General features: G+C 37.8%; 1 protein-coding gene across 1 annotated transcript; it reads right to left on the reverse strand.

Annotated features, from left to right (window-relative positions):
• Positions 1 to 2,657: 2,657 nt before the first annotated feature.
• LOC129244408 (uncharacterized) lies at positions 2,658 to 5,767 on the reverse strand. The gene is made up of 5 exons (XM_054882028.1): positions 5,531 to 5,767; positions 4,150 to 4,462; positions 3,518 to 4,069; positions 3,294 to 3,398; positions 2,658 to 3,211 (listed from the first exon to the last, which is right to left on the reverse strand). The coding sequence occupies exons 1-5, from the start codon at positions 5,765 to 5,767 to the stop codon at positions 2,658 to 2,660; spliced, it is 1,761 nt and encodes a 586-aa protein (XP_054738003.1).
• Between the last annotated feature and the right edge of the window lie 8,295 nt (positions 5,768 to 14,062).

The raw sequence follows: 14,062 nt of genomic DNA on the forward strand, positions 1-14,062 counted from the left end.
GTGTGTGTGTGTGCATGTGTTCTAGAGCATGCTAAATTGGTTTTGCGTTGCTCTGTGGCAAACGCTAATGAATGGGCAAGCGTTAGTTGGCAGACTTTGCATGTATTTAGGCGCAAAAGCGGTATATACATATCTTTGCAAAAAAAACAACAAAAAACGAAATCAAAAATTGGGAAATCTAACGAAAATTAAAATGAAAAAGTATTAACCAAATAGCTGCTAGGCTATCAACTCAGCGCATAACGAAGAAATGAGCGCAATAAAAAGTTCACCATTCAAAGCATATATTTAGGCGCTGAACATGAATTCAACAACACCAACTAACAAAAGCACAACTAAAACGCGAAATTAATGCTTAGAAAGCGCAACTAAGCGCACTCAGACCGCGCGCCACTTGGACGCTTGGATGCATTTACTACCATCGAACTGGCTGATGCAATGGCCGCACTACTGCAGCAGCACTACCCACCGCAGCATGCAAGTAGATTAAAAAAAATGAAAATCCACTTTTTGTTGCATGCATTTAGGCGCTATTTGAGCTCTGCATTTTTTCGCTTTCTTTAATCATTGGAAATCGCAATGCACTGCAAACGCATGCATGTATGCCTTTGTTTGTGTATGTCTTTGATTGTGTGCAACTGAAGCGCGGTTGTTTTGCAATTAGTGCACAATTTTCAGCGCCTGCACTCCACTTTAAGACCCCTCTAGCACATTTTTCTGGTTTTATAATGAAAAGATCTCTCCAATGCCATTCGGTTGTTGGACAAAGTGAGCTCATAAAGCTACTCTAGCCTTAAATCCACCCGCCAACAATATAATGAGACTCATGGCTGGATAGGCAGCAGCTTCCAGTGCAAAAATTAATCGGTCGTGACGGGTGAGAATATCAGTAAATACCTACAGAATTTATGAGCTCACGAAATTTTCTGAATATTTTCGAACTAAGTTCGAGTTCAAGATAAACATTTTCAATAACTGCTGAGAATAGTATTTCCTCGACTCTCAACTAACAATTGAATTTTGCATTTTTGCTGACTTTTTAGTTGCTAAGCGCCCAAGTGTGGCCAATGTAAAAGCAAAGTGAATAAAAATGCATTTGAAATTGAAAACGAAATACACCTCGCTTTTCCACTCATTCCTCGCATTCCCCCCCCCCTCTCAACGTGCTAGTCTCGAGCTCTTTGGAATTTATTCTTCACTCGCTAAGCCTAAAAGCATGCTTCATATGTTATGCGTTAGCATTTTAATTATTTAGCAATGTTTGAAAAGAAATAACCAAAGCGAAATATCGAATTCGCATGCAGAAGGGAAGCGGAAAATGATGGGAATTTCGAAATTCACAAGAAAAACATAAAAAATAAAAATCTATGAGTTTTGATATTGACATGTCAAAATTGCTAACGCCACGCCCTACCCACCACCGCTTAACGTTTGTCATTGCGCCACTTTGCGACTGTATTTCGTAATAAAATATTTAATTGGGAGTCTCTCAGTGTCGTTGATTGAATTCACGCATCCCGTTACTTCTTTTGCGCTCCAGCCAACACCACCTACTACTTGTCTGCACTCAATTGCAAAGTCACCGTATTGCATACTTTCAGGCGTTAATTAGTAAACATTTACGTTTAATTGAGCAACTGAGTAGCAGCTATGAGAAGTTGGTAATAATGTAAAGTGGCAAACGGTAAAAGCGATAAGTGGCAGGAGGAATTGTGCTGTTTGTCAAGTCATTTGGAGCGTTAAATGCCTACGATTGATTTTTGTTGAAGCGTAAGTGTAAAAATTGACACCTATCTCAATTGGGTAGCTGTGAGGAGTTGCAGAAATTGCATGCAACCAATGAATGGGGTTGTGAAAAAGCTGTGGGAGTGGACTCTTGTGAAGAAATGGTTGTTTATGATTTTTTATGGAAGGAGGAGGTCTAATTATTTTATTAAGAGTGTAACACCAATAACCTAGCCTTCATTGGCGTTATTATTTCTACTTTTCACACTTAACGAACGAAAGCATAATGGCCATTGAATCCTTTAGCGCAATTGTCTTCTTCTTCTAAAAAAAAATATATGTTCCATTGCGCAAATGTGAAGTGTTACATTAAAGATTGCATATATTTTATACATCGCTGCCAGCAATCCTTATATTCGCTGTACAACCGCACAAAGAAAGAACAGCAAAATTTAAATTGACAGTGAATAGGAAAATCTGGGAAAGTGTGAAGAAAACGGAAATTATGCACAGTTGCGTACACGAATACATATATTGCGCATACGTCGTGAGTGAAGATGAAATGTAAGAAAATAGTAACGCGTGGCTGGTATTTCTTTTCTTCGAGAAGAGTGTGAAAACAGTCTAGACAAGCAGTGAAATACTTTTTATCACTGTACCATACGCCATGAGGTTAATTATTGCGAAACAGAGAATCTGCGAAGCGCGCCTTTAGATTCATCACTAGAAGTGTACATGTTTAAGTGATAGCAATCCGGCTGGACGCAAAAAAAATTAAAATCGTTCTTCGAAGAGTGTCTGCCATGAAAAAGGCAACACTTTTAAAGTATAAATATTCTGTAATTTAATTCAGTATTCAAACCATTTTTTTTTTAATTTTTGCTAGGTAACTACAGTTTCAAAAATAAACTTATTAATCGCAAAGTCGCTCCCTACTTTATACAATATGTCACTTGTGAAGTTTGGCTCTTAATCCACCGTATGTACGAAGCCACCTTCGTATTGACTGAAGGATGCCGCGCAGCACAGCCGTATCCATAACTAACAATGCCCACAACAAACAAGCGTCCTCCTTCGCGCAAATATAATCCACCACCCGAGTCATACTGACAAGTGTCGCGTCCCGGTGTGAACGTGCAAAAGGTTGCTGGCGGTACGGCGCCCAACGCAATACGGCATTCCTCAGCGCCAACCACATCCAAGTGCGTGGTCAGCAATAACGTGGACTGCGGGCCACCAAAAGAAATGCTGCCCCACCCAGCAGTCTCCACACGTTGACCCGCTATAGGCGGCTTAACGCCACCATCTGTGCCGGTAATCGATCGAAAAGGTAGACAAGCAGGGGCCACACCACCATTCCACTCGATCGTTTCGGATGTGTGCAATAGAGCAATATCGTTGCGAAGCTGGTTGGCGGTTGCGCGAAAGTTTTCATGCAAAATTATCGTGTCGATGTTGTAGTAGCGGGTGTAGACCGACTCGAGCGCTGAACGGGAGGTGGCAGATATTACAATCGTATTAGCATCAGGTAAAAGTGATCTTATGTGGTATAAATGTTGGTCACTTACCAGTTGAGAGATCGTGTTCGCCAACAACCACCTGAATCAGCTCCGAGCGATTTGTGGCAGCAGATATGAAACAATGCGCCGCGGACAGGAAAAAGCGGTGGTGAACTGGAATTATTATAAAAGCGACTTTAAAAAGAGTTAAGATTGTTCAAGCTTTTAAAAAGGCTCACTTGTGAGTCACAGGTTTAAGATAGACTTTTGCACTTGCATTAAAAAATACTTACTTGTAACTGCACCGCAGAAAACCTTCCCATACTTCACCGTCAACACACCTGCCATGGAGGGGAACTCATTAACGCCAGCCACACTGGACGACGGATTCACCACTTTCAGTGAGTGCGTGCTCCAGCCACAATCGCAATGTGCCTCAACAGCCTCGACTAAACAAGAGAAGCGACCATTACCCGTGCCACCTGCGTATCCGTCATAGTTCGACGTATACGTTATAATTCGAAAATCGCGTTGGTCCAACGATTTGCTAATATTACTTATCGGTTGAAGGTTGATGTGAGCAGCATTCGATAGCTCCGCCGAGCCATTTCGTCCGTTGTATGCGTGCAATGGATCCAAAGAAAACAATAGCAAATCTGTGCTGGCTGCTGTCGAAGAAATACGCCGCGTTGGTTTTGTCACTTTGCGGCGATGGCTTTTGTTTTTCACATTTTTGTCTGCTTTTGGAGGAGGTGGCGCTATTAAAACGCTTGTCTCGATGCTGTTGGACAGTATTGTGGCTAAATAGGCAAACACATTGCTCATGCCAATATGTGTTGACGTCGCTGCGAAATATGGATGGGGAGTTGTTGTGGTAGAGTAATGAGTAACGGCCATGTTATAAAAGTTGTTAATATATTATTACTGTTATCAAATACACTCGGTTTCAGTGGTGTGCCGTTCAGTGCCGCAGCTCCCGCCGTTGTTGTATTTGTTGTGGTTGAGCCCCCTTGCACGCCAACTTTTGTGGCATCTTTCAGCCCAGCGCCAACTGGCCTTATCGGCGAACGCGTGGATATATACGAAATCACAGCACGGTTGAGAAAACTTGTCCTCTCCATGCTGCCACTGCCACAAAAATATTCGGAGCCGGATAAAAGTTCACTTCCTTCACGGTTGAAGTAGAAAATCTCATCATAACAACGTCCAGTCAACTGAGCTGTGGACACAGCGGGTGTCTATGCAAAAACCATCGCAAAGGAGAGTGAAAAGTGGGAGAGTAAAAGTGGGAGAGAAAAGATGAGTGTATGTTAAAAAATATGTGTATTTATAAAAGAAAACAAAGCCATATAAAAATATTTAACTTGCTGCTTAAGAGGATGAAAGATAAAAAAATAAAAGTGTGTCCAAATGAGTTTGGAAAAAATTCACTTTTTCATAGTTAATTCGAACGAGCAGACAGCTGAGTGAGATTATGACACTTGAACCGTTGACTTACTCCAAACAGCAGGGTTACTATGCTCTTAGTAGGGGCAACTATGGAGGGGCGGCAGCCATGAATTTGTTTGAGCGATTTGTCTTTGCTGTTTACGCTTATTAAATTAATTTTTTAAGCAAACTTCACACTGACTAGACTTAATTCAGTATTTTAAGCTAGAAAAGATGGTGAAAAAGTGGACGACGAAAGTAAATGAAAATGTAGTTGCTTTGCACTCCATGACTCAATATGGAAGACTTGATTTGCCACTCCCAAAATCATTAAAGTTATTTTTAAACCTTTCACGACTCCGTAAAAAAGATTGGACAGGTTAGAGAGATTAAATAGAATGTTAAATATTTATTAAAGTTTGTTGATGTTCTGTATTCACATCTCTGGTCGAAGTTGACAAATTCAAAAAGGTGGAACCACTTTTGTGTTTTATTTTTACTTCGTTACTGCTTGCCAAATATATATATACACTTCAGATTCTTCAATATTCAGCTTTAAAAAATTAGAAATGGCCAATAAAAAATTACGGAAACAAATTTTTGAAATTATCACCAAATCTTCAAACATTTTCAAAACGCATTCATCACTTTTAAACCGCCATTTTGAACTTCGAAAACTAACACCGTACTCGTCTTCTGCGACTCCAGAAATTCTTACTCATTAGGCAACATTGACTTTTGATCATTTGCCTCTACCACTAAAAGTATGAGCTCCCTATAATATCATAATTGCAACTCTTTAGAAAATTAGAATAACTATATATTTTTTTTACTCTATACCAGATTTTCTTCCAGACTTTTTCAATCCTTTCTCCTACCATATATATATCGATATTGCACTTGAAATCGAGTTGGTAATCGCGCGGTGCCTGCAACGTATAACGACAAGAAGTGCCAGCCGGAAATGGATTTGGATAGAAGGGCGAATTTATAAATATTTTGTGGCCGGCCTTCAAATCTACCATATGATTGCACTGCTCAAATAAACTGTTCGCGATAGCAGCTAAACTAATAAAATTTAGTAAACTGAAATTCGAATGAAATTTTAAAAGCATTTTGAGATATTCGTTAGTGGAAAAAAACCAAGTTTTAACGAATTTATTGAAATAATACAAAATTCACTTGAAGCACTTCACTATTAAAGAACTAACACGCACGATTGCTTTCGAGTTACTGCACGCAACTACGGCGCATGCGTGCAAGCTTCAAATTGTGGTCAATCGTACTGTTTTTTTTTTTGCATATTTTCTCTATTAATCTTTCTCTAGCCGCCGGTCATTGTGTGTTGAAGTAATAATTCAAATAGTGTGGCTTCGACGTGAAGGCGTTATTCAATGAGTTATGTGCTAAGAAAGAGTTGCCATATAATAAATGAAAGTTCCTCATAAATACCTAATACCTAAATTGATATGAAATCTGGTCCTTTCCGTCAAGACTTAAGTGCACTCATGTCCATGCCTTTCTGTGCATGTTGTAAGTTTCACGTGTCTACGCACGCTGTATCGTCGAAGAATTTTCTTGTAATGGGGATGTTTTGTTTTAAAAGAAGTGGGAAGAAACTCATCCATTTGGCAGTTCCTTTGAATGAATGCGAAGGTAGTTGAGATATTTAAAAATCAGATCGGAATTGGGGGTTCCGCGACTGATCAAGTGATTAATCAAGATTTATATGGGTCTGTAATAAGTAAAAAATATATAATTTAATTAGAATTATTCAAAATTAAAGAGAAAAGTATAAAAACCTTTATAAATGGTGAGCCCAGGAGCTTTTAAAGCTTATTTTTCATTGTTCTTTTATTTAATAAGCGCTGAATTAAATAAATGCCTGTAGATGTATGTCTTTGCCAAAATTATTAATTTTTTATTGACGTACAGTGAAAAATATTTGGAAGATGTAGCCAATATCAGTTCGTTAAGCAGCGAAATTGAAAGAATCAGCTGATAGGCTGCCATAACCGGGGTCGTGATAGCGGTTTGCTTACGAAAAAACTGACATTGTGAACAGCGACTGATTAGCCGAGTGTATGAATACGTGCAAAATGAGCGGGTAAAGTTCTTTTGCCGAGTACCCCGTGATGTGAGCGTCGAAGTTGCTCCCTCAATATCGTTTTTGACCCGAGCTTCAGGCCACATATCGTCCTTGTATGTGGCCAAAAACCCCTACCATATTCGTAGTCCAATGCGCGTCTAGTTTGCGCTGAGGCATCATTCAGCAAATACCTTCGAAGAGGTATTAAGAAGTTTGAATACTGCGGCTATATGGCAACTCTAAACGCAATTTAATGATCAGCTACCGTGAATATCTACTTATTTCTTTGCATTCTGCAGGCACTCACATTTCGTTGGCCATCGTCAACCCGGCATTTGTTTTACACACCCGTTAGCTTTCACTTGCTCACATTCTTTGTGCCGATGCGATGGCAAGAGAACGCCCACGTCTTGTAACTACTTTTTCAAGCAATTCAAAAATAAAAGTAAAAGTGGGGCCATTAGGCAGTGACACAGATGCTGTGCTACCTAAAATTAATTATTCAGATGTTTATATTTGCCAGTGGTATGGCCAGTGGCTGTGCGTGGGTCAATTTCGCAATTTGTTCTACGAACAATTGTTGTTGTGCATTTTATCTTTACTTAGGTCCCGCGCACTCAGCGAGCTCATAGCAAGACTTGGCTACTTTAATTGATAAGCGAGCTTATAAGCGCTGAGAGAACCCACACAGTGCGAATATCGACAACTTGAGATCAGCTCCTACTCCCAGACATAACAGAAACTCAAACAAACTGGATTTTTGCTTTTTGTGCAGATTTCTTGCCAGCAAGACGTTGCCAAAGATTTTGTTATACCAATAACGCAATTTACATTTTTCGGCATTTTAAAGGATGTATTTGACATTTTATTTATTCACCTGCTATCATGAAAAACAGATGAAATAGCAGAGGCAAAAGTCAGGTTTTATTGAAAATTTAGGTTTCTCGGTGCCTTCTTATCATTTCGCAGAAGATCTGTATGGATGTCCCCGCGAATTTCGATTTTATATCCAAAAGTTGAATCTTTATAGCGATTTAGATTTTTTGGTACTTGTATAGGGTGTTTTTTTTAGAGGTTAGGTTTACAAGATGAAATAAAGCGTATATAATTTAATGTTATGGCCAAGAATAAAAGATAAGGGTTTGCCATTATGTTTTAAAAATGATTTCGGGCAAGTGGCCGCCGCGGCTGGCTCGAATAAATTCCAGCCGAGAGGCCCAATTTTCGACCACTTTTTGCAGCAATTGGGGCCGTATGTCAGCAATAACACGCCGAATATTCTCTTCCAAGACGTCAATCGTCTCGGGCTTATCTGCGTAGACAAGCGACTTCACATAGCCCCACAAGAAATAGTCCAGCGGTGTTATATCGCACGATCTTGGAGGCCACGCCACAGGTCCACGGCGCGAGATAATGCGCTCACAAAAAGTTTCCTTCAATAAATCGATTGTTGCGTTGGCTGTATGGCATGTAGCGCCGTCTTGTTGGAACCAAAGGTCGTCCACATCAACATCGTCCAATTCAGGCACGAAAAAGTCATTAATCATGGCTCTATAGCGCTCTCCATTGACTGTAACATTATGGCCGGCTTCATTTTTAAAGAAATATGGACCAATGATTCCCTCTGCCCATAGAGCACACCAAACAGTTACTTTTTGAGGATGTAGCGGCGTCTCAGCAATGGCTGGTGGATTATGTTCACTCCAAATGCGACAATTTTGCTTATTGACATACCCATTCAACCAAAAGTGAGCTTCATCGCTGAACAAAAACCATTATTTTCGAACCGCGCGAACCGAACCATTATTTTCGTAATAAATTTGCACGATTTGCAAACGTTGTTCAGGTGTAAGTCTATTCATTATGAAATGGCAAACCAAACTGAGCACAAATCAAGTGACAGCTGTCAAAAAGACCATCCACGAAAAAAGTAGTGCCAATTTGAAAACCTAACCTCTAAAAAACACACCCTTTATATGTACGATTTCATTATAGTAATAAGCGCAAGCGAAAATTCGTAGCCACAGTACGTATTTTTTAATCTTTCTTCTATTTTCGAAATCCTACGCAGCGCATAAATAGTAAATAGTAAAAAATGTGTCCTCCATAAAATGTTTCCTCCTTTGAATAGGACAAGCACACAAATCTGAAAAGTTAAAAAGAATAAAGCTAAAATTTGATAAATTGGTGTTTGGTTCCATCGAAAAGAAGGCAAAAAACATAGAAGCGTAAGTGAAATGGCTTTGCCAGGGTTGGACTCCATGTGTATTCAGTGTCTGCATCTAAACTACCCTGCAGGAAAATCACCTCGGAACTTGAAATCTGTGCGCTTTATCTTTTCGCTGCAAATAAATAACGATTTTTCGCAATTGTCTAAGGGATAGATTATCCTGGAAAGTGCCAGCAGTAATTACACTAATTGCAATATTACCCGTCCTTCCCTGATTGGAAAAAATGGCCGAAACTTTCAACAAGAAGTCATACGAGAAATTATATTTAAAAAAATAAAAGCAAGTAAACTGAGAAAATCGATTTAATTGCAGACTGGCTTGAATTTACTGAACAGTTAACTAATTTATTTATTTAAAGTTTTTCCAGCAGTGCACGGTCACATACTGTGACTCACAAAATTGGTCATCATATGCTTCGTTACGCATTTCATTCTGAAATTTAAGGGCAAGTGTTCGAGGTAGAGGTGCATTAATTTAGGGGCTTTCGCTCGTGCCGTACAGATAGGCTGTGAAAAATAAAAATCAAAGAAAGAATATTTTCTGTGAAAAAGAAAACTGTTTTATTTTGGTTTTATTGTAATTGTGTTCTTTATTTTCACAGGTATAAAACCGGCAACACAAAGATGGCACCTCACTCATTTTGACAATTTCTTTAATTTTTCTCAGCTATTTATCTAACAAAAACCATACAAATCCATATTTAAAACTTCATACAAAAATTTGAAAAACTCCACAAGCTTTCCTTCACAGTTTCACGGTTTTTAATTGGAGTTTTAAAAAACATTTTTGGTATGCAGTTTTATAGCCCATCAAATTTTGCTACCATTAAGGTAAACTTGAAGTTCCTAGAAAATCCCGTTAGTTTTTTATAATTTTCCCCCCTTAAGATGTGCACATTTTCTGCATATATCGAGTGCACAACATTTTTTTATATAGAGAAATTTTGCACTTTGCTACACTAGAAATTGTTAGGCTACGAAACTGCATACACAAAAGTTTTCTAAAACTTCGGCAAAACTGAAACTTGGATTTATGCGGTTTTTGATACAGAATGAAATATAATTTTATAAAAAAATTACTAAAACTTATTTCGAAAAAATATAGTCAAAACTTATCAATATTTAGTGATCTTATCATTATGTCACTCTCTATAAATACAGACCGCAAAGGAACTTGAAGACGCATGGGTGCGAAACTGCAGCCTACTCTGGTATATGGCTATTAAGGATTGGAAAATTGCAAAAACTTTAAAAGCGAAGGACAATAGTGTAATATGCACACATTCGCCGCTTGCGATACTGATTCCCCCAATGAGCTGTGGACCAAGACGCAAAATGGTAACGTAAATGGATTTTATTAGATTTTAGATTTTATCAGAATAGCAAGTATGCCTGAATGGAATGAAGCGTGATCAATTACGTAAGTCACTGTACATGTGTGTGGCTATGAACGAGTGCGCAAAATTTATTATGGAGTGCTTGTGGAGTGGGCTGATTCGATGGGCTAAAATTGTGTTCAGATCGTGGAATCACAAATTTTCATAGGGTTTTTTCTTTTTAATTTCTTTCGCTGTTGTTATGTTTGTTTATTTTGGATATGCTTTTGGACACGTTGTTGCAGCGCTTTGTGAATTCGCACTCGACGGTGTCTAATGAAAGTGATGTAATTAGCCTCAAACCTGCAAAGGCCGCACAAATGGCACAAGCGCGCCCGCTTAGGAAACGAGAGGAATAAAAGTTTCTCCTACTATGTTTTTAAAATAAATTTAGAGAATTAGAGAAGACAAATAGTATAGTGTGGAAAATGAGTTCTTGAATTCTGTTGTTTATTTTTTTAAATATTGAAACGTTAACTAGTAACTTTTCTTTGGATGCCCTATTTCGTTTTATTTACTACCACCAGTCCTTACACCGAACTCAAATATGGGTTTTTGCTTGAGGTTAAAGAGAGATAGATATAACTTTTATGTGTATGCGAACTTTGTAAGAGCGCAAAGTTGTCATAAAATGTTCACCATTTGAGGAAAACGTTCCATTATTATTTCTAAACTTTCTATCATCGCACTGACTTGAGTATAGAAATTTGATAAAAGAAAATACTGAATAAATGATATTTGTAAAATCGTTAGAGCTGCATTCTGAGAACCGAACCGTATCAGTAGAACAGGTATTACTTTTTTTGTAATTTTATGTGTCCTCTAAATAGTCTAACTTTATTTGGCTTTACTTATCTTTTAATTTGTTCTTGTATAGAGAATTCAAGCAACCAAGCTCTACTGCTGTGAACTTGGTGATGCACCTTGAGTGGAACCTCTTTGATTTTTGAAACACTCAGAATGTGAACGGCTCGTCTTCCTAATCACTGTAGCATATTTCAGGCGGAAACTCTAGCCATTAATGAGGTGACTGTCTGTTAAGCAAAAAAAAACCCTTTAGAGAAAACTTTATTTATTCTGATAGCTAAGTGGGGTGGTCACTAATTCCATCATTGCTTGCATCTCTTAAGGAGACAGATACATGTAAACGGCCATATTTTCCCTGATTTTCATTAAAATGATTGAAAATGGAAAGTCAATATATTTTTTTCAAAATTGGCATACAGTTTATATAATTTTATTTATTTTTATTTTAAGCATTTAAAATGGCGGATGTACACTCAATTCTTCCAGGAAGGTCGCAGCGGGCCTTCTCAATCGGCGGGCATTGTAGAATCGGCGTCAGTGACCTGAATACAAAAAACCAAACGTTTTTTTATTTATTAATGTCATAATTTCTATATGAAATACAAAAAAATTAAAAAAAAAATCGCGGAATAAAATGCTTAAAAAAAATAAATTTTGGGACTAATTATATTAATATAAATTATAATAAAAATATATTTTATTTAAAAATGTTTTTCTTAAATTAAACTTTATTTTGTATTCTGTCTATATTTTTAATTCATAGGAGACCTTTTATAAATATTTGAACTCCTGTGGAATATCCTTTCCGGTAAAAAAATTTAACATATAACACAGCTCTTAGATAAGCTGGATCGGCGTTTCCCTTTTCAACCTTAAAAGCACGCAATGGTGACATGCGAGTAGAAACCAGTTCATCTGGGTGTGATTGAAGACTATCCCGATACTGCTCGTAAAATTTTTTATGTCTTCACTTATTAAGAGATACTTAAAAGATACCCCAATACATTAAAAATTACATACTTCTATTTGGAATATATGCGCAGTTTCACTCAGCCTCGCTTCCACCCTTAAACGCGTTTTTCTCGAAACTAGATTTTTCAAACGGCCTGGCTCATAACTCCAACAAATTTCGACCAATTGACTTGAGACTGTGCTTGGATTTTTTCATTTATTACATGGTTTTTTTAGAAAAAAAATTTAGAATCGTTTTATTTTTAACTTTGGCCTTCTGTACTTCTGTACATAATCGAAAAAACTGCTAGGGTAAACCTGCATTTGACTTACGAATTTCCGCCATTAACTATCCGTGGAGCGATTTTGACAACAAAAAATGTTCGACTTCTACAAATTAAAAAACAAACTTAAATAATACCCATGTACCCCTTCCCGTTGTTATTTTATTTAATTGGATATTGCCCACAGATTTTTTGTTTGTTTTTATTCTACTTTACTCAAATTTCATACAGCTACCACGACACCATTTTGCTCTTAGACCTGGTCACAGATTTTGGTCTTCCACACATACATACATATGTAACACTCCGCTGTCCCTTAAAGCCAAATTAGTTTCTTCTATTTATTTTACCAATTTATTTCTTTATATTATTTTGAAATTTTTTCAGTTCGTTTCATTTTCTTTTTTTTCATATGTTTCTTCTTTGTTGCCTACTTCATTTTCGTCATCACCATATGTAGTGTTTACTTTTTTCGCGAGTAGACAATCATACAAAATTTTAACTTTATTTCGGCCATTTTTAATTTCCTACTCCTCGGCGTGTGTTTTGTCGTAAACAGTCACTAAAGGACAATAACTAACAGCAGCGGACGCGAGCAGAGACACACCGACAGCCAAAGCAGCCGGATGAGAGTAGTACAGCCCCCTACGAACTACACTTCTATCCAGGCGGCCTCACCACCATCGGCGTACAGCAACATCGGTGGCAGCAAGCTGCTCCTTTGGTCAACAAAACAAGAGAAAAAGCGTTCATTGCAGGGAGAAAAAAGGCCAAGAAATAATACAAAGTGGATACACTAAAGCCAATGTTAATATACAAAAGCGTAATAAAAATTAAAATGTAATAAAAAAAATTTTAAAGTAACACAAAAAAGCAATGACGATTGTCTACCTATGTTTGTATGTATGCAAATCAAAAAGCAGTTGAAGCGATCATCTGGCATCACGGCAGTCGGTTCTACGTTACCGAAACGACCCGGATTTATATCCGGCCAAGGATTACCACTCCAGCAGCATTCCCCGTATGTAAGAATGGGGAATGTTTATGCTGCTACAACAACATCAATCATCTGGGAAAAGGTACCTCCGACTGGTATAAAATCACAGTAGCCTTCCACAGTGTGACTGCAAACAAAATATGAAAATATGTATTTTAAATTTAAAAAATTATAAATCATCTTTGACGATGAGTAGGATATTAGTTTTGATTGGTCGTAGAGGAGCTAGCAAGCCACCTAGTCACTCCGAACGGAACTGATGCATTGCAAAAAGATGCAAAATATCAGACTATCGGAAGAATTATAGGCTTTGCAAATGGCGTCGAACGTCAATCAAATTTCACACTTGTACTCTAGACAGCTGCAATATGACAAGAAGACAAGCAGTGGAGCAAATAAAAGCCAAAATAAAGATTTCCTCCTCCGATTTCACTCAAAACCAAAATAGGACGATTAATTTTAGTAAGTACCTAAATGAGGTATGATACCCTGTCAATAGCTAGATTGTCTAGCAAGAGTTGAGGGCAGTTGCACACGAGCTTGGAGGTCAAGTCATGTTCTGCCAAGGCAGAGCGAGCCGCTCTGCTGCCCGGGTAATCAAACTTTTAATACATTTTTGTTTGTATTATAAATTGATGGGAACGAAAATCTTTATTGTTTTTTATTTTTTTCCTCT

Source organism: Anastrepha obliqua, chromosome 4 (genome assembly GCF_027943255.1).
Source record: "Anastrepha obliqua isolate idAnaObli1 chromosome 4, idAnaObli1_1.0, whole genome shotgun sequence".
Classification (NCBI taxonomy): Eukaryota; Metazoa; Arthropoda; class Insecta; order Diptera; family Tephritidae; genus Anastrepha; species Anastrepha obliqua.